The following is a 27,266-nucleotide window of genomic DNA, read 5'->3' as shown; positions in this document are numbered from 1 at the left end:
CTCAGAGCGACAAGAGCCACTGAGGAGGGAGCCTCAAGTCCTCAACAGGACTTGCCCAGGACTCGGAAGCTCAGCTCCCGCGAGGGGCTGACTCACAGGGGGCGGAGCCAGGAGGCTCGGTGGCAGATTCAAACCGGCCACCAACAGCCACTCTCGATCAGTTGCTGAGGTGAGTAGCTTGAGAGAGGACGCCTGCAACACCGGAGCGGAGAGGGGAGAGATCAGCGTCCAGGAGCCTCACCTCAGAGCGACAAGAGCCACTGAGGAGGGAGCCTCAAGTCCTCAACAGGACTTGCCCAGGACTCGGAAGCTCAGCTCCCGCGAGGGGCTGACTCACAGGGGGCGGAGCCAGGAGGCTCGGTGGCAGATTCAAACCGGCCACCAACAGCCACTCTCGATCAGTTGCTGAGGTGAGTAGCTTGAGAGAGGACGCCTGCAACACCGGAGCGGAGAGGGGAGAGATCAGCGTCCAGGAGCCTCACCTCAGAGCGACAAGAGCCACTGAGGAGGGAGCCTCAAGTCCTCAACAGGACTTGCCCAGGACTCGGAAGCTCAGCTCCCGCGAGGGGCTGACTCACAGGGGGCGGAGCCAGGAGGCTCGGTGGCAGATTCAAACCGGCCACCAACAGCCACTCTCGATCAGTTGCTGAGGTGAGTAGCTTGAGAGAGGACGCCTGCAACACCGGAGCGGAGAGGGGAGAGATCAGCGTCCAGGAGCCTCACCTCAGAGCGACAAGAGCCACTGAGGAGGGAGCCTCAAGTCCTCAACAGGACTTGCCCAGGACTCGGAAGCTCAGCTCCCGCGAGGGGCTGACTCACAGGGGGCGGAGCCAGGAGGCTCGGTGGCAGATTCAAACCGGCCACCAACAGCCACTCTCGATCAGTTGCTGAGGTGAGTAGCTTGAGAGAGGACGCCTGCAACACCGGAGCGGAGAGGGGAGAGATCAGCGTCCAGGAGCCTCACCTCAGAGCGACAAGAGCCACTGAGGAGGGAGCCTCAAGTCCTCAACAGGACTTGCCCAGGACTCGGAAGCTCAGCTCCCGCGAGGGGCTGACTCACAGGGGGCGGAGCCAGGAGGCTCGGTGGCAGATTCAAACCGGCCACCAACAGCCACTCTCGATCAGTTGCTGAGGTGAGTAGCTTGAGAGAGGACGCCTGCAACACCGGAGCGGAGAGGGGAGAGATCAGCGTCCAGGAGCCTCACCTCAGAGCGACAAGAGCCACTGAGGAGGGAGCCTCAAGTCCTCAACAGGACTTGCCCAGGACTCGGAAGCTCAGCTCCCGCGAGGGGCTGACTCACAGGGGGCGGAGCCAGGAGGCTCGGTGGCAGATTCAAACCGGCCACCAACAGCCACTCTCGATCAGTTGCTGAGGTGAGTAGCTTGAGAGAGGACGCCTGCAACACCGGAGCGGAGAGGGGAGAGATCAGCGTCCAGGAGCCTCACCTCAGAGCGACAAGAGCCACTGAGGAGGGAGCCTCAAGTCCTCAACAGGACTTGCCCAGGACTCGGAAGCTCAGCTCCCGCGAGGGGCTGACTCACAGGGGGCGGAGCCAGGAGGCTCGGTGGCAGATTCAAACCGGCCACCAACAGCCACTCTCGATCAGTTGCTGAGGTGAGTAGCTTGAGAGAGGACGCCTGCAACACCGGAGCGGAGAGGGGAGAGATCAGCGTCCAGGAGCCTCACCTCAGAGCGACAAGAGCCACTGAGGAGGGAGCCTCAAGTCCTCAACAGGACTTGCCCAGGACTCGGAAGCTCAGCTCCCGCGAGGGGCTGACTCACAGGGGGCGGAGCCAGGAGGAGTGGCACCAGCTGGGAGTGGCTAAAAATCTTTCCCAGGGAGCGCGGCGACCAGGAGCGCGGCGAACAGAGCCGGCAAACAGAGAGCGTCGAGGCAGAGGGTCGAGGCAGTTTGCGCGGCAGTTCGCGCGGGCAGGCGAGCGGGCAGGGGAGCGGACAGGGAAGCGTTCCAACCGCCTCATCGAGAGGACTCGCCTGGAGTACAGGAGGGGGAAGGAGTGCTGAGGGACGTAGACGGATTGATTGACCAGATAGATCATGGTTACAACACGATCGAAAGCTGTAGTGAGTACTAATGTGGGTATCCAGACTGAGCCTTCCTGCAGACATGCAGCTGTGCAGGTCTCTGGCTGCAGCGAATGCCTGAGCCTGGCACTTGTATTGGAGGGAGCCAGTGACACTGCTTGTGTTCGCTGTGAGCAAATAAATGACCTGCTCAGGCAGGTGGCTGAACTGAGGGAGGAGGTAGAAAGGTTGAGAGCCATTAGAGAGTGTGAAAGTGAAATAGATTGGTGGAACCACACCCTAAGGCAAGGGCAGAGGGAAGTGGTTCAACAAGATATGGATCCCCTTCCCTCCTACCATCAGACAGAAGGAGAGAGCTTAATGGACAAGGATGGATGGAGGGAGGTTCCTCCTCGGAGAGGTAAGCGAAAACCCTCACAATCCCTTCCTCCCTCCCAGTTGCCCTTGAATAACAGGTACGAGGTCTTGGAACTTCAGGGCCAGGTGAATGGAGATGGTGAGGCAAATCTATCTAGTGAGTCACCCAGGGCTAGTCACTCACCCACATACCTCAGAACTTCTCCAACCAAGAAGAAAAGAAGAGTAATTGTGGTGGGTGACTCCCTTCTGAGGGGAACAGAAGGGCCCATTTGTCGACCGGATCCACCCCACAGGGAGGTCTGCTGCCTGCCTGGGGCTCGGATTAGAGATGTTAAAAAGAAGCTCTCTGAACTGGTGCAGCCGTCTGACTACTACCCACTGCTGGTTTTTCAGGTTGGCAGTGACGAAATTATTACGAGGAACGTAAGGGCAATGAAGAGAGACTACAGGGCCCTGGGACGGCTGGTTAAAGGGTCTGGAGCGCAAGTGGTGTTTGCCTCCGTACCTGTTGCAAGCGAGGGTGAAGGGATATATAAGAAGACTCTGCAGGTTAATGTATGGCTACGTGACTGGTGCCAAAGGCAGGGGTTTGGGTTTTTCAGTCACGGGCTGCTGTATGGGACACCTGGTTTGCTGGTGACAGGCGGGATACACCAGTCCCAGAGAAGAAAAAGGGTTTTGGGGCAGGAGTTAGCAGGGCTTATTGACAGGGCTTTAAACTAGTTATGAAGGGGGGAGGGGATTTAACAGGGCCTGTTGGGGACAAGCCCAAGAGGAACATGCTAGGGATTGAAGGATGGCGGGCTAAGGAGGACTATCAATCTCCTGTTTCACTTGTGGGAAAGGATAGCTTTTTAGACCCTGTCCCGCAGGGGAAAAAGGGTACTAGGACTGGCTCCCTGAAATGTCTGTACACCAATGCACGCAGCATGGGGAATAAACAGGAGGAGTTAGAAGTCTGTGTGCGGGCTAAAGGTTATGATCTAGTGGCGATTACAGAGACATGGTGGGACAGTTCACATGACTGGAATGTGGTCATGGATGGCTATGTCCTTTTTAGGAAAGATAGGTCAGCAAAGCGAGGTGGTGGAGTGGCTCTTTACGTGAGAGAGCAACTAGAATGTATTGAGTTCTGTCCGGGGTCGGATGAGGAGCAAGTGGAATGTCTGTGGGTACGAATCAAGGGGCTGACTGGCACGGGTGATACAGTTGTGGGGGTCTATTACAGACCTCCTGATCAGGACGAAGGAGTTGATGAGGCTTTCTACAGGCAACTGGAAGTAGCCTCGCGACTACATGCCTTAGTCGTCGTGGGGGACTTTAATTACCCCGATATTTGCTGGAAGACTCACACAGCCAGTCATTCACAGTCTAGGAGGTTCCTCGAGTGCATTGATGATAATTTCTTAATGCAAATGGTGGACGTACCAACTAGGGGAGCAGCGCTGCTAGATTTAGTACTCGCCAACAAGGAGGGTTTGGTCGAAGTGGTGACGGTCAATGGCAGCCTTGGCTGCAGTGACCATGAGATGGTGGAGTTTAGGATCCTGTGTGGGAGGAATAGAATACCTAGCAAAGCCACAGTTCTGGATTTCCGAAGGGCCAACTTTGGCCTCTTCAGTCAACTGCTAAGGGAAGTCTCATGGGAAAGTGTACTAGGCGGTAAAGGGGCTCAAGATAGTTGGTTAGCATTCAAGGACCGCTTCTTCCAAGCTCAGGATCGGAGCGTCCCAATAAGTAGGAAGTCAAGTAAGGGATCTAGGAGACCGGCGTGGTTAAACAAGGAGCTGCTGGGCAAACTCAAGTGGAAAAGGAGAATCTATGGATTATGGAAGGAGGGGCTGGCCGCTTGGGAGGAATATAGGACAGTTGTTAGAGGATGTAGGGAGGCAATTAGGACAGCTAAGGCCTCCTTGGAACTCAATCTTGCTAGTCGGGTTAAAGACAATAGAAAGGGCTTCTTCAAATACATAGCAAATAAAACTAACACAAGAGGCAATATAGGCCCACTGCTGAACGAAGTGGGTACCCTGGAGACAGAGGATATAAAGAAGGCAGAGGTGCTGAATGCCTTCTTTGCCTCTGTCTTTACTCCTGCAGACTCTCCCCGAGGGCCCCGGATTTCTATAGCCCCAGAAGGAGTCAGGACAAAGGAGGAGTTTGCTTTGGTAGATGAGGATTGGGTTAGGGATCAGCTATGCAATCTGGACATCTGTAAATCGATGGGTCCGGATGGAATGCACCCACGGGTGCTGAGGGAGCTGGCGGAGGTCATTGCTAGGCCACTTTCCATCATCTTTGGTAAGTCGTGGGAAACGGGCGAGGTGCCTGAGGATTGGCGGATGGCAAAGGTCACACCAATCTATAAGAAGGGCAAGAAGGAGGACCCGGGTAATTATAGACCGGTCAGCCTTACCTCCATCCCTGGAAAGGTGATGGAACAACTTATTCTTGACTCCATCACTAGGCATATCAAGGATGAGGGGGTCATTAAGAACAGCCAACATGGTTTTATGAGGGGGAAGTCATGTATGACCAACCTTATAGCCTTCTATGAGGAAGTGACTAGGTGGAGGGATGATGGTAGAGCGGTAGATGTAGTTTTTCTTGATTTCAGTAAGGCATTTGATACTGTCTCCCACAGCATCCTCATAGATAAGCTAAGGAAGTGTGGGCTTGACGATCAAGTAGTGAGGTGGATCGAGAACTGGTTGAAAGGAAGAAGGCAGAGAGTTGTGGTCAATGGCGCAGAATCTAGCTGGAGGTCTGTGACTAGTGGAGTTCCTCAGGGGTCGGTGCTGGGACCGGTGCTGTTTAATATTTTCATCAATGACCTGGATGAGGGAACTGAGTGCACCCTCAGCAAGTTTGCTGATGACACAAAACTGGGAGGAGTGGCTGACACACCAGAGGACTGTGCTGCCATTCAGCGAGACCTGGACAGGCTGGAGAGTTGGGCGGGGAGAAACTTGATGAAATTTAACAAGGGCAAGTGTAGAGTCTTGCATCTGGGGAAGAACAACCCCATGTACCAGTACAGGTTGGGGGGTGACCTGCTGGAAAGTAGTGAAGGGGAAAGGGACCTGGGGGTCCTGGTGGATAGGAGGATGACCATGAGCCAGCAATGTGCTCTTGTGGCCAAGAAGGCAAATGGCATCTTAGGGTGCATTAGAAAGGGAGTGGTTAGTAGGTCAAGAGAGGTTCTCCTCCCCCTCTACTCAGCCTTGGTGAGGCCGCATCTGGAATATTGCGTCCAGTTCTGGGCCCCTCTGTTCAAGAAGGACAGGGAATTGCTTGAAGGAGTCCAGCGCAGAGCCACAAAGATGATTAAGGGAGTGGAACATCTCCCTTATGAGGAGAGGCTGAGGGAGCTGGGTCTCTTTAGCTTGGAGAAGAGGAGACTGAGGGGTGACCTCATCAATGTTTACAAATATGTAAAGGGTAGGTGTCAGGATGATGGAGCTAGGCTTTTTTCAGTGATATCCAGTGATAGGACAAGGGGCAATGGGTGTAAACTGGAGCATAGGAAGTTCCACGTTAACATCAGGAAGAACTTCTTTACTGTAAGAGTGACAGAGCACTGGAACAGGTTGCCCAGGGGGGTTGTGGAGTCTCCTACACTGGAGATATTCAAGGCCCGCCTGGACAAGTTCCTGTGTGATGTACTGTAGGTTACCCTGCTCTTGCAGGGGGGTTGGACTAGATGATCTTTTTAGGTCCCTTCCAACCCTTGGGATTCTGTGATTCTGTGATATACACATATTATACATGTATCGATAGACATAGGCACACAAATACAGACATAGGCACACATATACAGACATAGGCACATATACACACACACAAACATGCACACATATACATACACACACGTGTACACCCGTACACACGCACAAGCACAGCAGAGACCCTCGCGGCCGGGGAACTACAACTCCCGTCATGCCGCGGGGCGGGGGGGGCGTGGCCCCGTGCCGTTTGTGGCTCCGCCCCTGCCGGTGGGGTGCGCGAGCGCGCAGCGGCTGCCGACCCAGAGGGCGGGTGGTGCGGTGAGGCGAGGCGGCGGCAGCCGGCGGGGAGGGGGTGCGCAGCCGGCGTCGATCGGGTGTTCTCTTGAGCCGCTTCCCGGCCTGTCTCTCCCCACACCGGCCCGCCGGAGCCCGCAGAGGCTGCGGGGAGCGCTGCGGGGGTTCTTTGCCTTTCCTCTCGCCCAACCGGAGCTATCGTCGTTCTCGCGGCCGTGAGGAGACGGCGGACGGAGGCTGAGGCTGCCCCTTTCTTTCCCCCTTGCTCTGGGCCTCCCCGGGGGATTTGCTACTGCTGGCGTGGGGTGCCTCTTTCTCCAGCTTCCTTCCTCCCGAGGGTGAGTATCGCGCCTGTCGCGACAGAGCTCGTATCGTGAGGGCGGGCTGGGGGCCGCTTCTTCGGGTTGCTTCTCCCCCTTCACCCTCCTCTGCCGCTTTGTGCTGCGCCTCGGCGGGGCTGCCTTTTTGTTACGGTCTTTACATTAATTCTCGATGTCTGTTTTTTTTTACCCGGGGTTTGGGGAGTTTGTGCTCTTTTTTTTTTTTTTCTTTTATTCGTTATTTTCCCCCCTTCTTCTCTTGGTCCTTTTTCCCGTCCCACCCGCCCGGAGTTGGCCGAGCCGCGCTCCGGGGCTGGATGTGCTGGGGAAGCTCTTTGTCATGGAGCGGCTGCCGAGCCGCCTGCCCTCGGGAAGAGCACCACTTTGAGATGAAAACAGACCAAGAACTCGCTTAGGATTCGCACTCCGCGGCTTTGCCGGGCTCGGGGGTGGGTTTTGGGGGCGGTGGGGGCGATATATTTGTTTTCGGTGGGGAATGAGCCCCCCCGCCCCAGTCCAGGCTCCGTTTATCGCAGCCCCCTATGCCGGGGCGCTCGATGGGAGCTGCACGCAGGCGGGTGAAAACAAAACAAAGGGGGATTTTGTTTTGCTGTGGTTACCCTGCAGAATCGTGGTGGGAGCGCTTCCTTCTTTATTTTTTATCCCCTAGCTCGTCCGAATTTGATGTTGTTTCACTCCGGAGGAATCCAGATAGCTGGTAGGTAAGTTGTGTCCTTTTTGATTTTAAGCATCTGGAGGGATTTGGAAGGTTTCTTTCAGATCTTCAGGCTCGGCTCTTTTGTGAGCACCCTGGCATCCAGCGCAACTTTGGTCGGGTTTTTCTTTTCACTCTTTTTGCCTTTTTTTTTCCCCCCAAAATAGTTAAATAACGCAGTTTCAGGAGGAGCTGATAGAAGGGGAACATTTATGTCTCTAACAGCCGTGGAAAAAGGGTTTTTAAAAGGCTGGGGAGAGGAGGAGCAGCTGTGTTTTCAGCTGAATATTTCTTGCCTCTTAAAGAGGATATTTAAAGCAATCGCTATGTTTTTATACCGAAAGCTAGGCTGGTTTTCTTTTCCCCTTTGTTTTTGGTTTAACTACCCCCTCAAAACCTGCAGCTACTTCACCTCTGCAGAATGCAGCTTCTAGAATACATGCAAGCAAAAAGCAGCCTAACTGTACTGCTCTCCTGTTTCTGGCCTTTTAAAGGCCACCCATTTGTATTTGCTGGAACTCCCTTGCCTTGAAAACACCACTCGGCAACTAAAATTACAAAGCATTTCAGCTAGAGCTGGCCGCTCTGCGTTAGGAGAACACGATGGGTTTATATTTTCCATGCGTTGGGGGGAGCTGGGGGGAAAAAAGGCTGTTTCCGGTTTCTGTTCAGCAGCTTTTTGTGGGCTTTTTTTGTTAGAAAGAAGCGGCCAGATGACCTGTTGATGATACATCTCCTGTTGCTTTTTGTGCCAGTAGGTTAGCTGGGGATGAAAGCTTCAGCTTGAACAGGCTACCCAGATGTGTTGTCGTGTGGTCTGTGTGGCTTTGTAATGTTTTAGGCCGACAGTTTTGAAGTGAGTAATGTAGTTCAGGCGTCTGCACAGGACACTTGCTCCTCTCCTCTCCCTGGCCTTCTTCCCCACAAGAAAAACCCCAGTTTGTAGAAAATGGAGTACTTGTAGTTAGAAAAATAGACCCGTTTAGTGCTGTGTGAGATTAAGTGTCCTAACTCTTTTGAAGATGTATGAATGGCCTGGCAGGAAGCTTTAGGAGTGGGTTTTGCTTGTATTTAGGCAGCTACCTTAAGCTTAAACGTCTCCTATTTCAAATGAATTAAACTTGTAGGAGCACCTATGTTATGCTGAGTGTAGTCTTGTTAAGTGTGCATAATGTTTCTGCTCTTACTAAACACAGTATTTCTCAACACCTCAGGTCACCATGCTAGTGTTTATCTTGGAAATTAAGATTTTAAGTAACTACTAGTATTTCAGTTAAAGCAGAACTTATGTATTAGTGTAAAGTCTGCCTGCTCTGTTTTGTACTTTGGTGTCAGTGCTGGTTTCTATTAAGAAAGTAGACATGGAAAACAGAATCCTTCCACTTCAGGATTTATGGTTAGCGATTGTGTTTGTAGATGCAAAATAGAGCATCATCTGCTTGGAGTCAGTGGTATTTAAGACACGTATTCATTTGGAAGGAACTAATTGGAAGTATATCTTGATATAAAATGTCTTCTCAGACAGGAACTCTGGAATACAGGAAAGCAGAAAACCCAAAGCTGTTTGTAGATGCTAATCTATGCCCTGAGCTAAAAAAGGAAGAATGAGGGTGTTTCATGAGAAATCAGTCACATTTAAGTGTGTACTTGTAAGCGAAATTACACAGTTGATTAGGAATTCCTGCAGGATGCCAGTAATTGGAGGTACTTGTTGCTAGCTGGTCACTGTGCGGCTGGCTGGTTCTACTGTAAAAGTTTTGACTGTACATCAAGAGGAAAAAGCCTAGCTCTTTCACTTCCCAGACATTCATTCCTTAATCTCCAGATTCAAAAGCATGCTGACAAACTGTCAAAGGAAGTGACAGCAAAGAGATGGTATAGGAAGTAGGTCGAGCGCAGCTAAATGCTGCTGAGTTTCAGTGGAAAAAGTAAGCGTGTTTCCATCTGATCTGCTTTCTGCTTCCTTTCAATCTAGAGGTTAACAGGATGCACCAGTAAATCTCATACTCCCACTATAGTCCCCCAATTCTCATGAAATTAATACTGCATCCCTAACCGGGCCTGGTTAGTCTGCCTGGATGGAAAGATTCATGGGGAAGAAGGTAAAATAGCAGCTTAGCTGTGATCCCATGAAGTGCAAATCATGTCAGCTGGGCAAAGCTGAAGTGGCTTTATGCCTCTCAGGAGGCCCATAGGCAGCCTGGGGTGGATCTCCCTCTTCCTATGCTGCTGTAGGCTCTCCAGATGTGTAGCTGGGGCATCGTGGTGCATTCTTTATGGCCTTAATGTTTTGCAGTGGATATGGCAATTAATACTCACAAGTGATTGTAAGTGTTTCTTGTTTAAAATGTTTGAATCAATATATTCAAAATCCAGGTAAGACAAAAGCTCTTTGGCATGCTAGAAATCATCCTGCAACTAAAAGAAAGGCAAGCTCTATGCTGTTGCAGCATTTTCCTAAAAGCAGTAAATCTATTGACTATAACTTGATTTGCAGAAAAATGACAGCCTTAAACTGTGAATGTGTTCTTTTCCAAGTATTCTGTATTTCTATTAATTGAAAAGGAGATCTTGTTTCAAGTAGGAAGAGGTGCTTTGCACAAGTCAGTTTGCACAGCTTATGGGGATACGTAGGTGAGCCCTGTGCTGTAGACTTCTATTGCTGACCTGTGTCATGTGGTTTGGAGCACCAAATGTTGCTAGCTGTTCAAAATTACCTTTCTGGAATAACCCTGTAGTCATGAATGGATGTGAAACAGTTGACTGCAAAGCTCTACAGGGAAGGTCTGTTGTCCTCTGCTGGCACTTTGTGCTGAAGGTAGGTGGTTATCAGTACCAGTCTTGCTCCGCCAATGTCTCCTGGTTGGCATACTAGGTGTAAATGTTGAGAGGTGGTGTTCTGGGATGTGGGCTCAAGTGTGAACTATTCTGCAGCTTGTTTGATTCAGACTGAACTCAGTGCCTGGGTGGAAGTGTTTCATTAAGGATTGACAGTATCCTTCGGTCCCTGCCATGCAGGAGCACGTTTCAGTTCATGAACAGGTAATAAAAGTTAATCTGCTAACCTTGTCTCTTAATCCATGCTGATGAATTCAATGATATTGACTTGACTGCCACCCATGGTACTTACTGCTATAAATGCTGAATTTTGTACTTGAATCTCATTTACTCGAGAGCAGAGTGGACTGAACCTGGCATTGCAGTTATGGCTGCGGTTTCAGGATTGGGAGTGTCCTATAATTTTACTCTTCTAATTGAAGGTATATGGTAGTTGTCAGAGTAGGAGCAGTCAAAACCTCTTACTCTGGTCCCATGATTATATTCCTGCTGGGAAGAGAATTCATTCAGTTGACACATTTCAGTACTTTCCTTGTTAACCAGGAGAGTATGTTATAGAGGACTTTAGATATGTATCATGCTGGCTCAAAACACTTTTGATCCCTCTTGGTGTTGTCTGTGAAGCTATGTCAACCAGACGTTTTTCTGTGCTGACCCTGTTTGTAGCAGATTAATTGCATAAATTTGTTTTTAGAAGGGAGAAGAGTGTTCCTTTTGGGAAAAGCTGGTTTTTTTTAATAGTACAGAGATACTTGGGCCAGAGGGGTGCTGGTCTGGCTATATTAGGGTGGGCATGTATGTGTTTGTGGGAGCAATTGCACCATCTAATTGCAGAAGTTAATAAAAATCCCAGATGTAGACAAGCTTTTTGCTGATAGAGTGCTTTTGTCAGCCTGTTAGTTTACATATTAAGTGTTCAGGGAGATAAGTGTGGTGGTTTTGGCAGAAAAGCTTTGGTCACTGAACGCCGCATTTCCATTTGTGGGTCTGTAACATTTGTTGTAGTGGCTGAAATTCAATGTTGTAGGCAGCATGGAAATGAAGAGCAAGGAAAGAAAGAAAAAGCTGAAGTAAAAAAGGCTAGAAGCGATACAGAAAATATTTTTTATTATTAGGATAGTTGATAATATGAATAGCTACTAGAGAATGCTGCTCTGTGGATGGATTGAGGTTTTGAGTGGGATGTATCAAAAATATTTTGTAGATGCTTGCAAGATACGGGGTTGAAGCAAGTTGCTTGTTTGCGATTCTTTGGGGAATAGTTTATTTGAGCTAGGACTTGAAGATGGGAAAGAAAACTGAACAAACCCAACCAAAACCACGAAAAAGAGAAAAAAAACCCAAAACAACCCACTATAAAGAAAGCACAAAAACCTGCCTAGACAAAATTATCCTTAAGTAGACCACCGTCAATGAGTTTCTTCTTCCATCGCCAACTGATTCATCTGCCTGGATGTACTTAGTTGCTTGTATGCAGTGTTTCTGCAGCTATATAACCCATTTGAACTTCATTACAAATGTTTAAAAATACTTTTTCCTGAGCTGGAATACCTCTTTTCCTTAATTCATGCACAAAGTGGGGGGGGATCAAATTCAAAGGGACTGATTTATTTTCCTTAAGACGGCTGTTAAGATCTGCTATTGGTATCAATGGAACTCAAGGCCTCCAAAGAGTTTCTGGAGGCATAGCAAGAGCAAACTTAGTGATCTGATTTGAGCATCTTGCTCTGTCCTGCTTGCCTCTTCAGTGCTTCTGAAGCACTATTTCTATTTTTAATTATCTGATGGTTCATCTGGAGTAGTGTGCAGCTGGAAAGTAGCAGCTGTTGAGTTAGTTTCCCCCCTCCCTTCTGCCAGCTTGTCCTCTAGGATGGTAACCCCTTGACCTGGATCATAGAATGATAGAATGGTTTGGGCTGGAAGAGACCTTAAAGGTCATACAGTTCTAACCCCCTGCCGCAGGCAGGGACGCCTTCTGCTAGAGCAGGTTGCTCCAAGTCCCATCCAACCTGGCCTTGAACACTTCCAAGGATGGATTATCCACAGTTTCTTTGGGCAACCCTTTCCAATGTCTCACCAGCCTTAAAATGAAGAATTTCTTTGATTTACAATCATTCATATTGTTGATTCGTGTTGTCTGAATTGTTTGTTGGGTCAGGGCAACCAAACTGGTATCTCCATATTAGATCTAGCTTGAAATGCTTTCATACAGCCAGTCATCTTTGCCCAAGAAGTGATCAGCAATGGCTGGGGCAGCACGCAAAGTACCTGCGTGGAACTGTGGGCTCTTGGTAAGGGAACTAGTGTGTCTGTGTAGCCTGCACATATGGCCCCCTTAACCATCATGTCCATTGGGATGTTTAAGGCAACATTAGACTAATAGGAAAATTAGGCTTAAGGTTACGTATTTGTAGCTCCTTTTCTAGTGTTAGGATCATGCCTCTGTGATGGTTACAGATCTACCCCAGAGTGCCTGCTTTCCCTGTCCTCATCTCCTTCTGCTTCTGATGGTCAAGCAGTATTAACTAGTAAAGACTTGATTATAAACTCATACAAACTTGAGTACTTCATATGTATTTTCTTTGTCCTAAGACAAATTAGTCATGTTAAATAATGTTAAGTGGTCCATGGGGAACTCCTGCTAAGAATCTCAAGGCTCCTCTTCCTGCAGTGTTAATATGTATACTGAGATTTTTGGCTGATGCCACCTTGATATTCCTTCCACTTTTGTGAAACAGTTGCAGTTCAGCACAATATTTTTACAAGAATAAATATTGCCTTAATGATGGTTCGACACAAGATTCAACTGGGAAAACAAGTAATGGTTCTTTTGTCATATCACGTAGCTCAACTATTTATTTGGTATGAGGATAAGGGAAAAATCCAAAATGCATTGCACATGGAGGATTACTGTAAAGTAATTTGCTTCCTTTTAAAGAACTTGTTGCTTATTTTCCTTCTGTAATGCACCTCTTGGGATAAACTGCTAATTCTAAAAATATGTCAGTTCTGCCATTTCCCACTAATACACTTTTTCTTTGTTTGGCTTGGTTTGCTTTTTCCCTGAGCCACTTTAAGTGCTCTGAGGAATGCTCAACATGGAAGAAATAAATGCATGTAGGTATTTGATTTGCTGTATTTAGATTGCTGCTGGTTTTCATGGTTAGCGGAGGATGACTTTGAACATCTGTTCTACAGTGAAAGGGACTACAGGGGCCTCAAGCCTTAGCTAGTATCACAGGTAGGATATCCGCTTTTTCTTGGGTCTAGCTCCTTTCTGCTGAGCAAGTACTCTATTTTGAGCTTAAGGAAAGGAAACATAACATGCTACCAAGGATGTCAAAATCTTCTGACAAACTGTAGAGTTCCTCATGTGTAGGATACTTGTGGCTATTTCATTTATGGGAAACCAGAGTGATGGTAGTGCTGATACTTCAGATAAGGACTGCTTCCTGCTCCAGTCTCCTGTCTCTGCACCTATTAAAGAGTTAAACCATTATGTATATTTTTAGATATACACACACACACATATATATATGTATGTAAGGGGAACTCAACTTCATCAGTGTTGTGGCCAGTGTATTAGCTTTGTCTGAGGCTTTCTGAGCAGCAGATGTGAAAACAGAGTAGGGCGTTGTACCTCACTACTGACTAAGAAAGGCCAGGATGCTGTAGTAAAATGTGGGGGTTTATAAGTCACTTGTGACTTAGATGTAGCAAGTGCTTTTGAATTTCTGTGCCTATATATACACTATTTATTTTTTTTCCTCATTGAAATAACTATGCGTATTTCACTGTTCTGAGATACACGTAGTTACCAAGAGAAACTCCTACCTCTAGAGGGAAAGTGTTACAAGCTTGTTTCTTGGTATGTTTCACTTACTGTAACTTCGGGGAGGAGCGAGTTCAAGTTGGCAGTGTCTAAAACAGCAGCAGAGATAGGAGCCTGATCCAAAAGATGAGGGAAGAATTAACCTTTACCTTAAAGCCAAGAAGGACTGGTTGTAAGGAGAAGAGCTTTTTTATCCTGTTAGTAAACAAGGGTAGCATGTGTCTGGTGTCTTTCCAGTCTCTTAGCATCCACAACAGCAAGTATTGTAGGCATGCTGCTGCTATTTTATAGCTATTAATGAAGGGGATTAGCAGTCATATTTATCTGGCTGTTTTGTTACATGTTTCGAAACCTCAGTCATCAAGAAATAGCAGTTTTAAAGATCTAGATAGTGCTTGGCTTACGTATAGAGTGAGAGGGCATGAGAGGTTTCTTGCCTCACTCTGGGCAGATGTCAAGTGTAACATTGCCTGTTTTCTCTTCTCTTGCTCTCCAGTTTCCCAAGGCAGGGCTGGTGCTGCGATCCTTCTGTGCAAGCACCTTGTACTGTCCTTAAAGACAGGAGGGGTGTGTTCCCTCCTGAATCCCTGGGAGATGTGGGGAAGGATGTGTGAGCCTTCCTATGTGTGATAGCAGAAAACCCAGCAAAGCTACAAGTGTACTACACTCTCCTGTCCAATTAAGAGCTTAATGTGTGGGAGGTGGTGGGGAGAGGAACTTGTGTGCTGGGATAATGGATGATGTCTGCAAAGCCCCAGATGGATCTTAGGCTTGTCTGCCCCCTCTCCTCTGCTTTGTTTTTGTCCTTATTTTTAATAAAGGTTAGAAACTCACAGGTGTGTTGATGTGTAATTTGCTAATGCTTGGAGGTTGCCACAGAAATGAGAATTAGTATTCAGTTACTAATCAAATCTTGCTCTGCTCTGAGGCATGTAAACTAATGAAGTACCAGAAAATGTGAAGGTGGGTGAAAAAAATGATAGTGCAGTGTGAGTTCACCGAATTCATTCTTCACATTTCTTTCTTCTGCTTCCATTGTGTCAGATGTTGAGAAGTGTCAGCGTGACCAGGGACCAGGTACAGAATTTACCTTGAGATGCAAGCCTGATGTTGAGGAGGAAAGCACAGTGACTTGGGATATGAGGAGGTTATTTGTAACCTTTGTCACAAGTGGGATGGATTATAAAATGACAAATACTGATTCTCTGTCAGTTGGCATTCACTCAATTCAGTATTGCACAAAGCACACCAAATAGATTTAGTACAAATGTTCCCTCAGAAAGATCACCTTGGTTTAATTTTTTTTTTTTTTCAGATGCATAAAGTGGAAATGGTCTGAGCCTCTCTGTTTGTTCCTTAAAGACTTAAGTGCTATATTTCTAGCTCTTGGCAGACATTGTCCACGAGAACTTCATGTTCCATTGGGCTTATGCCAAATTTAATGTACTGTTTGTACTGAAAGCATCAAAACCAGACTTACTTTTAGATTTTACAGCTACCATTATTGATTTTTCTTAGAACTGTTCCATCCAATCTGCTATCATTTTAATTTCTTTTCCCTGCAGGAATTTGGGGAAGGATCTTGACAGTCTTTATTTGTGTGGCTGTGGTCTGTTTATGTGAGTGAGAGCTGTAGATCAGACGTCTCTGCAGTGGCCAGACTCTCCGTTTATAGAAGCTACATCAGCACGCTACATTATTTGTGAACTTGTGTCTTTAATACTGACTGGTCTACTGTGACTAAGAGGAGGAGTATAAACACAGTCCATTGAGTGTCTTTCAAGAAAGTCGAATTTGATAAAAAGTTGAGATGGGAAAGTAATGTTACAATGAGCTAAATATACCAAAAATTGCAAACTAATTTTGCAGTGCTTGTAGGCTGTATAAATTGAAGTCTGCTTTTAAGACCTTGGACTCTGTAGAGACAAAAAAGGGAAGAGATAGGGGTGAGAAACAGCACAAATAGGAGCTATGGTAGGTGGACAAAGAAAGGAAGGAAATAGCTGAGGGAAAGGACAGGGTATAGTGCAAAATAGCCAGCCAGCATGGGCTGCAGTGTTCATAATACTGCAGGTCTGCTGATCCCTGCCTGACAGCTGTGTCTGTTGGCCTCGTATTTTGGCTGTTCATCTTTTATTTTCAACTCTCAGGGCCAAGTAGCTGTGCATAAGTATGGCTTCTGACCAGGTGGCTCACATCCCTCAGAGTGGAGCAGGATTCCCCTCCATTGTGCTGGTGTGGGGTAGCATGGCACTCAGTGGAGCCTGGGTTTTCCCCCTTTGCCTCTTTTGCTCCTGCTGAGCTTCCTTCTATTGAAGTATAGCCTGTTCTGGTTTCTGCTTTGCAACTTTACCTTCTGCTAGTGTCACTGAAGTCTCTCAGCTCTTCTTGATACATACACTGAAAATCACAAGGAGTTCTACACTTCATATTAATAGTTACTATTGTAATTGAAGTAAGTGGGAATTCCTAGTTGGTCTTCACTGTAGGCTTAACCATGGCACCATCAATAGTTTTTCTTAGGCCTAGTTCTTATGCCAAAGGTTCGAGTGTGATTTTAAGTCTATCTTTAGTTGTCTAGTCCTCAGTCATAATTTATAGTTCAGACTTTACTCCATAAGGGTGATGATCAGGCTTCAGAAGCATCACTTCAGCTTTGACAATCTTCAGATACCATCCCACAGTCTTCAGAGACCCCATTTTCTGTCCTCCACCTGCCTCCCTTCCAACTTGGCACACATGTTCTGGAACCTCTGCTGGGGCCTTATTCAGTTTCTGCAGTGCTAGAAGATGCTTTCCCAGTGTGTAAACAAATGACTGATTTGGAACAATTATTGGTAGAAGAGTTTTTGCAAATGTACCCTAAGATGTTCAGCCTGGAGAAGAGAAGGCTGCGTGGAGACCTCAGAGCAGCCTTCCAGTATCTGAAGGGGGCCTATAGGGATGCTGAGGAGGGACTCTTCATTAGGGACTGTAGTGACAGGACAAGGGGTGACAGGTTAAAACTTAAACAGGGGAAGTTTGGATTGGATATAAGGAGGAAATTCTTTCCTGTTAGGGTGGTGAGGCACTGGAATGGGTTGCCCAGGGAAGCTGTGAATGCTCCATCCCTGGCAGTGTTCAAGGCCAGGCTGGAGGAAGCCTTGGGTGAGATGGTTTAGTGTGAGGTGTCCCTGCCCATGGCAGGGGGGTTGGAACAGGATGATCTTAAGGTCCTTTCCAACCCTAACTATTCTATGATTCTATGTGTTAAATGTGTACCCCATGTTTTATTGTAGCAACTGGTTATGGAAGTAACTTGCATTAATGTTAGCAGACAAACTGTGCCTCATTTTTGCCTCCCCGAAGTGTTTTGGTCATTTTTATCTTGTAATGTTTCTCTTAAGAACTGGTGCTACATCATGTTGCCAAAGTGAGTAGACTAATGGTGCTTGCCTTCCTCTTGTGTCAAGTTGTCCCAAGTCTTAGACTGCTAAGCATAGCAAAAAGTAATAGAAAATAGTCCTATGCAGAAGTGTACCGGAAATGACTAAACTTGATGAAGGCAGAATAATGTTGCGTGTAATTGAGACAGAATTTGAAATTTTTAGTTTATTGCTGTTACTGTGCTTGTTTTCAAGCTTAATTTTCAAATATCCTTCATATAAGCTTGGTATTAACTCAGTGTGCATGCTAATAAGATTATTGCTGTACTAAGCTGTGTTTTGCTGATGAATGTAGCTTTTGTTACTTATAGGGACAAATTAAGTTGAATAGAAGAGTGACTATAAAGAAAACAGAATTAGCTCCAAAGTCAAGAACAGGAGTAGCTATGTTCCCTTGTTCTTCAAGATTAAACACAGCTTTTAAGTACTGCTCAGGAACACATTCTAACATCTCACTATTAATTAGTCCATGCATTTAAAAATACATAATTTTGCTCTTTTTCTGGAAATGAACACAAAGTCTGCTATGGGAAAGGTGGTTCCAGCTCTCTGTTCCTGGTAAATCCAACTGAGGAACAACAGACTGGGGCGTGAATCTGTTGATACTATGGTTGTGCAGAAACCTTACGTCTAAATGCAGGGTGGCAGGCAGGACTTCTGCTTTTGCAGTGGTATTTTATGCTGTCTTAAAATTGTTTAACTACAGGATGTGCTCCTGCTCTGTGTTAGTGGTAACAACTAAGTGCAGGCATTCCTGCAGGTTGTGAGAGTAGGTGATAAATAATAGTTGTGTGATTCAGTGCTTCAGTCTCTGCATGCAAAGCTCGTGCCTCTGCATTAGTGGCCAGGTTTGTCAATGATCATAAGAATTTGTCTTGGAAGGGAACTCTGGGGATCATCTGGTCCTGCTCCTCCTACTCAAAGTAGTTTGAAGTTAAAGCCAGCTATCTCATCCCTCTATTTTGCATGGTCTTGCATAGCATACAGCTGGGGTACCTGCTGACAGTACTTGTCTAGTGCTTACCTGTAACTGTCAATCTTCTGCAAATGTAAAACTTACCCAGTATAATTCCAGAACATGTTCTTGAGCATGCTGAAACCAGCTGGTATCTGAATTCCTTGAATACTTTGAACAACTAAGTACTTGAGTTGCTCTGCAGTAGGATTACGGATTGGACACAAGGACATGCTGTGTGCAATTACCTGTTTGCATTTTCTCAAAGTGCATTTATTCCAGTAGATGCAGAACTAACATTGATAAACCTCTACAGAACTATTATTTACAGTGGCTGTGAGCAACAGGTAGACTTCTCACCGCTCCCAGCTGACAGTTCTCATTTGCTGATGCTAGCAGCTTGGTGCTAATGTGGATAGGGCTTAACCATATGGTCTCACTCTGACTTTCTCTCGCAGTGTTGAAAAATGTTGTCCTGTCTGCACTAGCAGCTAACTGATCTGAACCCATTGTTGACAGCCACCATCATCAACAGGTCATTTTCCCTCTGCAAGTGTGGCTTTTGATTATGTATCGTAAATCCAAGTGGAAGTGCGGTTACAATCTCGCGGTTCTTGGACATGGTGAGTTTCCCCTCTACACGGTTGCTCTAAAAGAACACATTTTTCTACTTGCACATGAACTTCCTTCTCTAGATGAAAATTTTGTGGAGAAAATTCAGTGACTCATTCTAGAATTCCCTTAAAATAGACCTTTTATTTACCTCTTCAAGATTTTGATTGAGTTTAGTTGCTAGAAGTACAAGTGTCGAACAATACAAGCTGTTAGTATTGTCTTGCTGTTACTGTCTGTAACGGTATTTGTTCTCTAAACAATGTCCTTTGTAAAGTGGAGAGAGAATGCTTTAAGTTGGTTATTGGACAGCATCTCTGTACAGCAACCACTCCCAGCTGTTATAAAACTACAGATGATTATATTAGAGAGAGGCCTCCTAAGCTGTACTGAATTGTACTTTCTCATGCCCTAATGTTGGATTCTACTGAAGGTTGTTTCCCAGTTATTACTGCCTGCTGAGAGCGATGCCTTCTCCCTCCCATCTCCCTGGGCTGTAAATACATATAACTCCCACCCCAGATCTGAGTTGTGCAGCACCATACCTTTCTTTGCTCCAGACCTGCCAGAGTTTTTCCACAAGCTGACTTTTCTCACTAACTTCAGAGAAACAAGAAGTTTTCCAACAGTTTCAGGAAGCTGTGTCTTAAGTTTGCCATTAGACTGACTATATACCTTTCTCATGTGGTAAGCTTAAAATTCTTGCATTGCTTTCCATAACTTTGTGAATGTATCTGTGCCTTGTTCTTTTTCCTTAGCCCTCTGGTTTGAGGACAACAGCTGCTTTCTCCTTGCTATTGCTTGTACCAAGGTAGTAATGCGGTGCTGTGAGAGCATCAACTTTTCCTTGCTTGGGCCAGTTTTCATACCAAGTTAATGCAAGTGAAATTGAGAATACAACCTCAAGTATAAAGGGTGTGATTAATTGTGAGAAGTCTTTTGGCATATAACTTTGCAAATGTTTACAGTTTTATTTTACATCTCGGGGGATTGAAGCAAATAGGCGTGAGATGCTAATCATAATAATATTTTTCATGATCAAAGGTATCAGTACTTCAATGGCTGCTGTTTTTGTTTCAACTGCCAAAGTCCTAAAATTGGCTATGAGCAGTCAGTATTGGTGGTTAACAGCCCGAAACATTATAAATGTAAAAGACACCACTTCATTATTTATTTCATGTGAGTTTGCTGACTTGAATTCATGCTGCATGTTTATTTTAGCTTCTGATCAGCTATGTATTCCACTGTGCCTCTCAATTTTCTGTCAAGTTTCTATCATCAGTGAATTCTTATTGCAGAATTCCTTAACTCTGCCAGTGCATTTCAAGGTGAAGCTCAACAGATAGTACAGTGTGGTCTAGAGCTTTAATAATAGTGTAGCTGTTAGAGGTTTGTTTTATCAACTCAAGAGTCTCATCTGTTAGGAAGAAGTTTCTATCTAATGAAAAATGGTGGGTCAGAGAGAACTTGAGTGCTCAAATACTTGTGTATAAGCCAAAATACTTGCAAAAAACCTCTCACTAAGAGTGTCATTCCTTAAGAGTTGTGGAACACAGCTGAAGTTGAAGCTGATGGCTTGAGAAGCTGGAAGGTAACCTCACATTTGAGTGCTTCATCTCTTCAGACAAACAGTACACAACTTAAATGCTATAACTGACACTGAGCATTGTCTCTGATGCACTGTAATTATCCTGAAGGTCTGAGGCTTATCCAGAAATCAGTGTGAATTAAATTACATGTCCAGCCCAGATCTGCTCTAGTACAGTCTTGCTTAGGTAGGCTGATAGCGATCTCGCTTACGCTGGTTAATTCAGTTGCCTTCAAAGCAGTTGAATCCTTAATTGCACCTGCATAATTAGGCTCAGGTATCAGGTTTGGCGAGGTGACCTGGTAGATGAACAAAACCAGAAGCTGGACTTTAGTTTCTTTTCCTTGCTAAGTAAGTTTTTACTTTGATTTTTTGCACAGTACGCCTAGAAACAAAGTCCTGCTGCTCTATAGAAATGATCATCTGTTCAACAGATGAGCTACGAACCTCAGTTTTATTTTTGTCAAACATTGTGAAGGCTTAATATAATAATAAAAAGAGAGGGAGAACTCGGTCTGTTGCTACATTACTGTGCCAGGAAATAATCCTTCCTCCCTGACCAGTTCTTTGGCTGTTCAGGCATGGTATGATGTAGTTTCATTTTTTTAACAATGACTTTATTTAGATTATCCTTCTAACTAATGGCTTTGGCATGCTTTAAAAAGACACTTAAAGAAGAGGATCTTGTTGCAGTGTTCCAGTCTTGGCTAAACTTATAGGCTGCGAGGAGTATTTTTGTTTTAAAAAAATAATTAAGAGATTCTTCCTTTGTTCCATAGTAAAAACCATCTTCGTAGCATGTTGAGTTTGCAAGCAGTTATCTGAAAGGCTGACATTTTGTCAAAGGATGCAGTTGTCTGTGTGCTGGAGCTGGTTTAGATTACTCTCTGCATTTCTGGTCAGAAAGAGATTCCGTGTTGCTTCTGATTAACAAGAAAGCTTTTCTTCCGAGCTTTGATTTCAGTTGGCTGCCACTTCACTGAGAGTTATTTGCAATATTTCAATGCCCTTTGTGTTAGGTCTTCTGCTATTTTGGCTTAACTTTTGTATGGGGGACCTTTATTTTTGCAGGTAAAGACAGATCTTGCTGTTTCAGTGTGTGCAGCTATAGTGATATTGTTTTGGGGGTGGGGATTGCACCCTTTCTTTTTCTTTTTTGTCAGAATTTTACATTTTAAGTAGACTTCTATATCAAAAGTTAAGGAATAAGCACCATGCTATAACTTTGGGAAACACTGATATTTAAATCTGTTCATAAAGAATGGGTAACATGAGGATGTTAGGATGGAAATTACATTTACTGTGATTGTATTAACCTTTTCATTTTGCTGAATGTAGGTGGGTGACCTGAAAAGACAGGTCTGAATATAAAAAGAAGCTCGGGAATCCTGAACACTTCAATGTTAAGCTCAGTCTTGTTCTTAAAATGACCTACAACAAGTAATACATGCTTACTCCCACAGCTGGACTTTTGCAAACCCCAGTGCAGCAAATAAGAGCATGCTTAGCTTTAATACCAGAAACAGTAAGAAATAACTCTTCTTGCAAAACTGGGAACATGCAGTTATTCCCAGAAGTGGTGCTTTGCTCCACAGGTGCTGAGCAATAACTCATGGTTCTTGTTGGGTGAGTTTCAGGACTGCAGCTTTGTGTCAACATTTGTACTGTTGTATTTTGGCTGTGATGCTTGTATCCTTCTCAAGTAATTAAAAAAAAAATACTTCTAATATGAGGTATTTACTGTAACTTCATTAGATTTTTAAATATAATTAAAATTATATAGCTGTGCATCTAATGTTACAAGTCCTTTCCCACCATGTTATTAAACTGTACTTTTGAATTAAACAGCTTAAGTCACAGATTGGTTTTAAAGTGTAGACTATTTTTAGAAGACAGGGTTTTTTTTATTTGCCTATTTTTCTTTCTTTGCATTAAAATGCAGTGCCCCCTTTTTAATAAGTAAAAAAAGCCTCAGCTTGAATGTGGTTACTAAAAGGAAAATGCCAAGTAAATTACTGGAGCTGACACACTCCTTGTTTTGTTTAATGTTCCATACTATTGATAGCATATCAGAGTTGTTTGGTGCTGCTGACCTCACATGTTTTTGTCCTAGCAATCTTGTTTACAGACAAGGGATAAGTATTATAAAAGAGAGACTAGAGGAGGGCGAGCTTGTGGCAGTGCTGTATTTATTTATGTAGTTCAGAGTTTATTTTGGGGACTTGTAATTCACACACTTCCATCAGAGAAATGCTGAAAGTACAGAATGGCTTCAGTTTTGGAGTGTTTAAGTACAACAGTAGCTGCAAAGCCAGAGAAAGTCTTTCTTTCATGTTTAGATAATATATATTACTTCTACAGCTGGTGTTGAAGTTGCTGAAGGGAGACTGAGCATGCTTGGAAAACTTGCTTTTGAAATTCCAAATGTCTGCCACTGAGTTGCATGGAGGCAAAACGTGCTGCTGAAGGCAGCAACTTGCCTATTAGTTGTCTCAGCAGATCAGCTTGACGGACTCACAGCCTTTGTTTAACTTGTCTGACATTCATAAACTTACTCTGGTTGTTCAGTGTCAATTTGCCATACTGGTAGTTCTTTAGTTTATTTAGCATGTCTGTTGTATTGTTAATTACTTGTATGGGCTTCCTTAAGTGTGTTTTTGTACTTTGGATTTGCATTGGTTCAGGAGCTTGAATGTGGTCAGACATCTCTGCTGAGTCTGGGTAGTAACCTCTTAACACGTGCCAGCTGGTTGCCTATGACTATGCCCTTTGCAGTTGTGTGCTGCTTTTCTGCTCTACACATGGGTGATGCGAAACATCCTTAAGCAGGACATTAACTAATGACAAGCAGCAAACTGAATGCGAGCAGGATGTGTACAAACCTTCCTGAATGCGTGTGGAACGAGGCAGCACTGTGCTCAGGATGAGCAGCTGTTAGTAATTGAGTAAAATGTTCATAAACAATGTCGGTCCTGAGAGGGCTGCTCTACCCCTAAACCTTGCAAAGACTACTTCTGAAGAGCCAGATTTCTTGGAATGAATCAGTCTGCACTGAACAGCTGACTAAGAAAGGGCAAGTGAAACAGCTCCTCCATCCTTAATTATTACTTTGCTATACTAGAAAAACAGGACTTAAGGTTTCTCTGGTACCCAGAGGTAGACTTGAAGATACCCAAACAGTAGTCTATCCATAGGGTGTTGGGAGTGCCCACTATGGGTTAAAGTGGAAGCTTCTCAACCCCTTTATCAGGATTCAGAAGGGTAGAAGTCTGTATTATATTAACCAGTCACTTTGGTTAATAAATAAGTGCATGCTGTAAATCATGTGAAATTGATTTCGAAACTGTGTAAAGTACTACTGTGTTCTGAACAGTCTGGTGCTATTTAAAAATTGCTTAGTCTTGGTGCTGTCAGAACTGTGACTATATGCTCTTTTCAGTATATTTCCCTAAAAGTGTTTCCTATTTCCTGAATGGAAAAAGTTTTCTTTGAGAGAAAATGAATAGTTCTTTACTGCTTAAAGCCTGCCCCTCAATGCATACAGGTACAAAGTGCACAGCCAGGGTAATTGCTAGGAGTGAGTTTGCAAGTGTTAAAGATAATTTTGCATTTATCTTTGCATCTCAGAGAAATGCCTGCAATGGGAAAGAAATGTAGATTTCTCTTGCGCATGTGCCAATACAAATGTAGCCCAGTCTGTGAATGCTGAGCTACACTTGGTTTGAGGCTTCTTCAGGTAACTTTGAAATACGAGCTGTACCTCCAGGGAACCAGTCGAGCCAAGATACAGCTTTAAGCATGTAGGGTTTTTAGAAGATATTATTGAGCTATTTTGCTTGAGAATATCATGTGGGAAAGAAGTTTAGCATGCATTGGATGAGGAGAAATATGTTGAAGTCATGTCCCCAAACCTCAGTTTTAGCAATCTTTTAAATTTCTAGGCCAAATCTTGAAGGTTTGTATTCACACAAACTTTGGAGTTTGGATCAAGGAAGAACATGAATATTTTTGTCTTCAGGAGCACTTTCCTCACTAGTAGAATTACTAAGAGCCAAATAACTGCCTTGCTAATGTAATTTCATTAAGGGTCAGTGATGGGCCTTATCATTAAAAATGCAAGGGCAGTCCATGAAACTCACAGCTGAAATTTTAATGCTGCCTAGCATTGAGTGACGCTTTGAAAGCATTCTGCCACAGTGACCGTCGGGATCCCTGTACTCCACCAGTTTAACATTAATTCTGTCTTCCTATGCTAGGTTTTTGTCTGGTTTTGCTTTCCTCGGTGGCATACTCTGAGAGGACAGAAAGCCATACAGATTCTGGAGGGCATGGCTGTTTTTTAACACAAACCTGCCCCTATCTTGGTACAGAAATACCTTTTGGTGTGTTTCAAAAATGTGTCTTGCATGACCCGCACACTTGAGAATATTTTTCCATTGGAGTTCTTCTGGTTGTAACTGAAGACCAGACTATACTTAGAGTTGCCCTATTCAGCTAGATACTTTGTTATTTCAAGGTAACATTTTTTTTTTTCTGTATACATAGCAAATTGAAAACTGGGAACTAGTGAAACCCTGAAAGCTTCCAACTGTAAGTCAAATGTTAAATGTAATGATTTCCTTAGCTCTTAATTAAAACTGGACCACATGGTCAGATCAAAGTCTCTTGGGTCCCTGTCGAAGTAGTATAGCTCCATCTCTGTGGTTGAGGTATTCTGTCCTTGGCTTTTTGCGTGAGAATGTATTTGGCACAATAATGCCAAATGTCACATGTGGCAAAGCCAAGAGTACCTTAGCAGCTCCCTCATGTACCTGTAAACAAGAAACTGCATTCTTGTCTCAGCCAAGGAGAGTAAAATTTAGGGAAGTCATCCCTAGCCCTGAATTCTTACTACTCTTTCTAGAATCATAGTTTGTGTTGAAAGGGACCTTCAAAGGGCACCTAGTTCCAACCCCCATGCAATGAGCAGGGACATCTTCAACTAGGTCATCTTTGGGAATGACCTTTATGTTGGTGGGTGTTAATGTCTACACAGAGGTGAAGTGCAACACCAGTTTATTTTTATAAGCAGCAAACCTCTTATCCAAATTGGATTAAAGTGTAGGAAGTAAAGTATCGCTCCTCTCTAGATATGCTAAATCATGTATTGCCCATGGGATTATACAGAAAAGAAAAAGATATAATTGAATACCATGGGATTTTCTTTCTCTGAGCAGTAACAAACTGGGAATAGGCAAGTGATCTAACATGAAGAGGTGGGGGAGATAGTTGAACTTTGTCCTGCTTGAATTGCTGGCTGTAGGAGGCAATGAACATGGAAGATTTAAGTGTGCAAAAAAAGCTAGGTTTTTGTTTATGTATAAATACAAGTTGTATTAGCATAAAAGCTGGTTCACCTTTCTCATTAAGAGACAGCTTTTAATGTATCTGGAGGTATTTCAGTGTACCTCTATTAGAAACTTGCTGCTTATGCAAAGTAATCAATTCTTGTTCTCTTGGGTTGTTACCTAAAGTAACCTTTGTTCTGTACCGGAGCTTATACAACACTATTTAAAATATTCCCCAAAAGACATGCTTGAATGTCAGAAATACTTGTTATTAATAGATACTAAACTTATGTATAGGGCTGTAATATATTCTGTCAGGCCACTATAAAAACCTGACACTTGGCTTGCAGAGAGCAGGCAGACCTCTGACAGGTATCCCACAGTATGTAGGTCATATGCTTTTATATGTAAATGCTGGAGGTGATATGTTTAGCAAGGGACAGGTTTTGTACCTTATATGAAGACTATCCAAAGTTTGAAGTGAGGAGGAGGAACATAGTAAGATAGTGCATTTATTAGCAGTGACTTAGAAGATATTCAGGTATGAACTATAAAATTGGAACATTCACATGCAGAGGTGAAGAGAGCAGTGTCGAGGTTATCCAGCGCTTTTCTTATTGGAATTGCAAATGAACTACAGTCGAAATGGTGAGTGTCAAGAGTGTAGTAACAGCGTAATGCAGAATTTAGGATAAGGCAGAGGGAAACTCTATTGGATAAACTTGGCTTTTGTGCTTCATGACTTCTCTGAGTGAGAAGGTACTTGCCTTATTTTAAGATAGCCATTTGTGTGATGTGGGAGTTGAATTGAAACTGTACTGAATAGTATTAAAACTGTCTCTCTTCAGATATTTTTTTCCCTAGAATGTGAGGGTGTGGAGGACAGGAGCCAACCACTTAGAGTTGAATTACTATAACTGAATAGGTTTTCTGTCCTTTTTTTGCTTGTCTGTGTCTAATGTTTTCATTACTGAAAGTGAGGCAAAGATGTGTTACTACTTCTAGAGACTGTTTTAACTTTGAAGAAGTCCATGGCCAAATGACCTAGCTTTGTGGGAACAAGAACTTTCAGGTAATGCAGGTTCAGCTAGTTCTGCTACAAGGTACCTTAAAAGTTTTGCAAGCAGGAAAACTACATCTTAGAAATTAATTCAAATTGGGCCTCTCTTTCTTTATTTAGGGGAAACAATAATACCTGAAGCTCAGTGAGTCGGGAGTTGTGCTG

At 44.5% G+C, this 27,266-nt stretch overlaps 1 protein-coding gene across 3 annotated transcripts in view; it reads left to right on the top strand.

Moving 5' to 3' along the window:
- Positions 1–6,455: 6,455 nt before the first annotated feature.
- Positions 6,456–27,266, top strand: part of PELI1 (pellino E3 ubiquitin protein ligase 1) — a 45,313-nt gene continuing 24,502 nt past the window's right edge. Inside the window, exons 1-3 of one of the 3 annotated variants that reach the window (XM_065682230.1) lie at positions 6,456–6,767; positions 7,420–7,471; positions 18,973–19,137. In XM_065682230.1, coding sequence (XP_065538302.1) covers positions 19,083–19,137 — 55 coding nt within the window. In that variant the 5' untranslated portion in view covers positions 6,456–6,767; positions 7,420–7,471; positions 18,973–19,082. The remainder of the gene's footprint in view (positions 6,768–7,419; positions 7,472–18,972; positions 19,138–27,266) is intronic. The other 2 variants (XM_065682231.1, XM_065682232.1) reach the window with 2 other exon arrangements.

This window comes from Lathamus discolor, chromosome 5 (genome assembly GCF_037157495.1).
Source record: "Lathamus discolor isolate bLatDis1 chromosome 5, bLatDis1.hap1, whole genome shotgun sequence".
NCBI lineage: Eukaryota > Metazoa > Chordata > Aves > Psittaciformes > Psittacidae > Lathamus > Lathamus discolor.
Note: the sequence above shows the minus strand (reverse complement) of the source record. Positions and strands in the feature narration are given on the sequence as shown.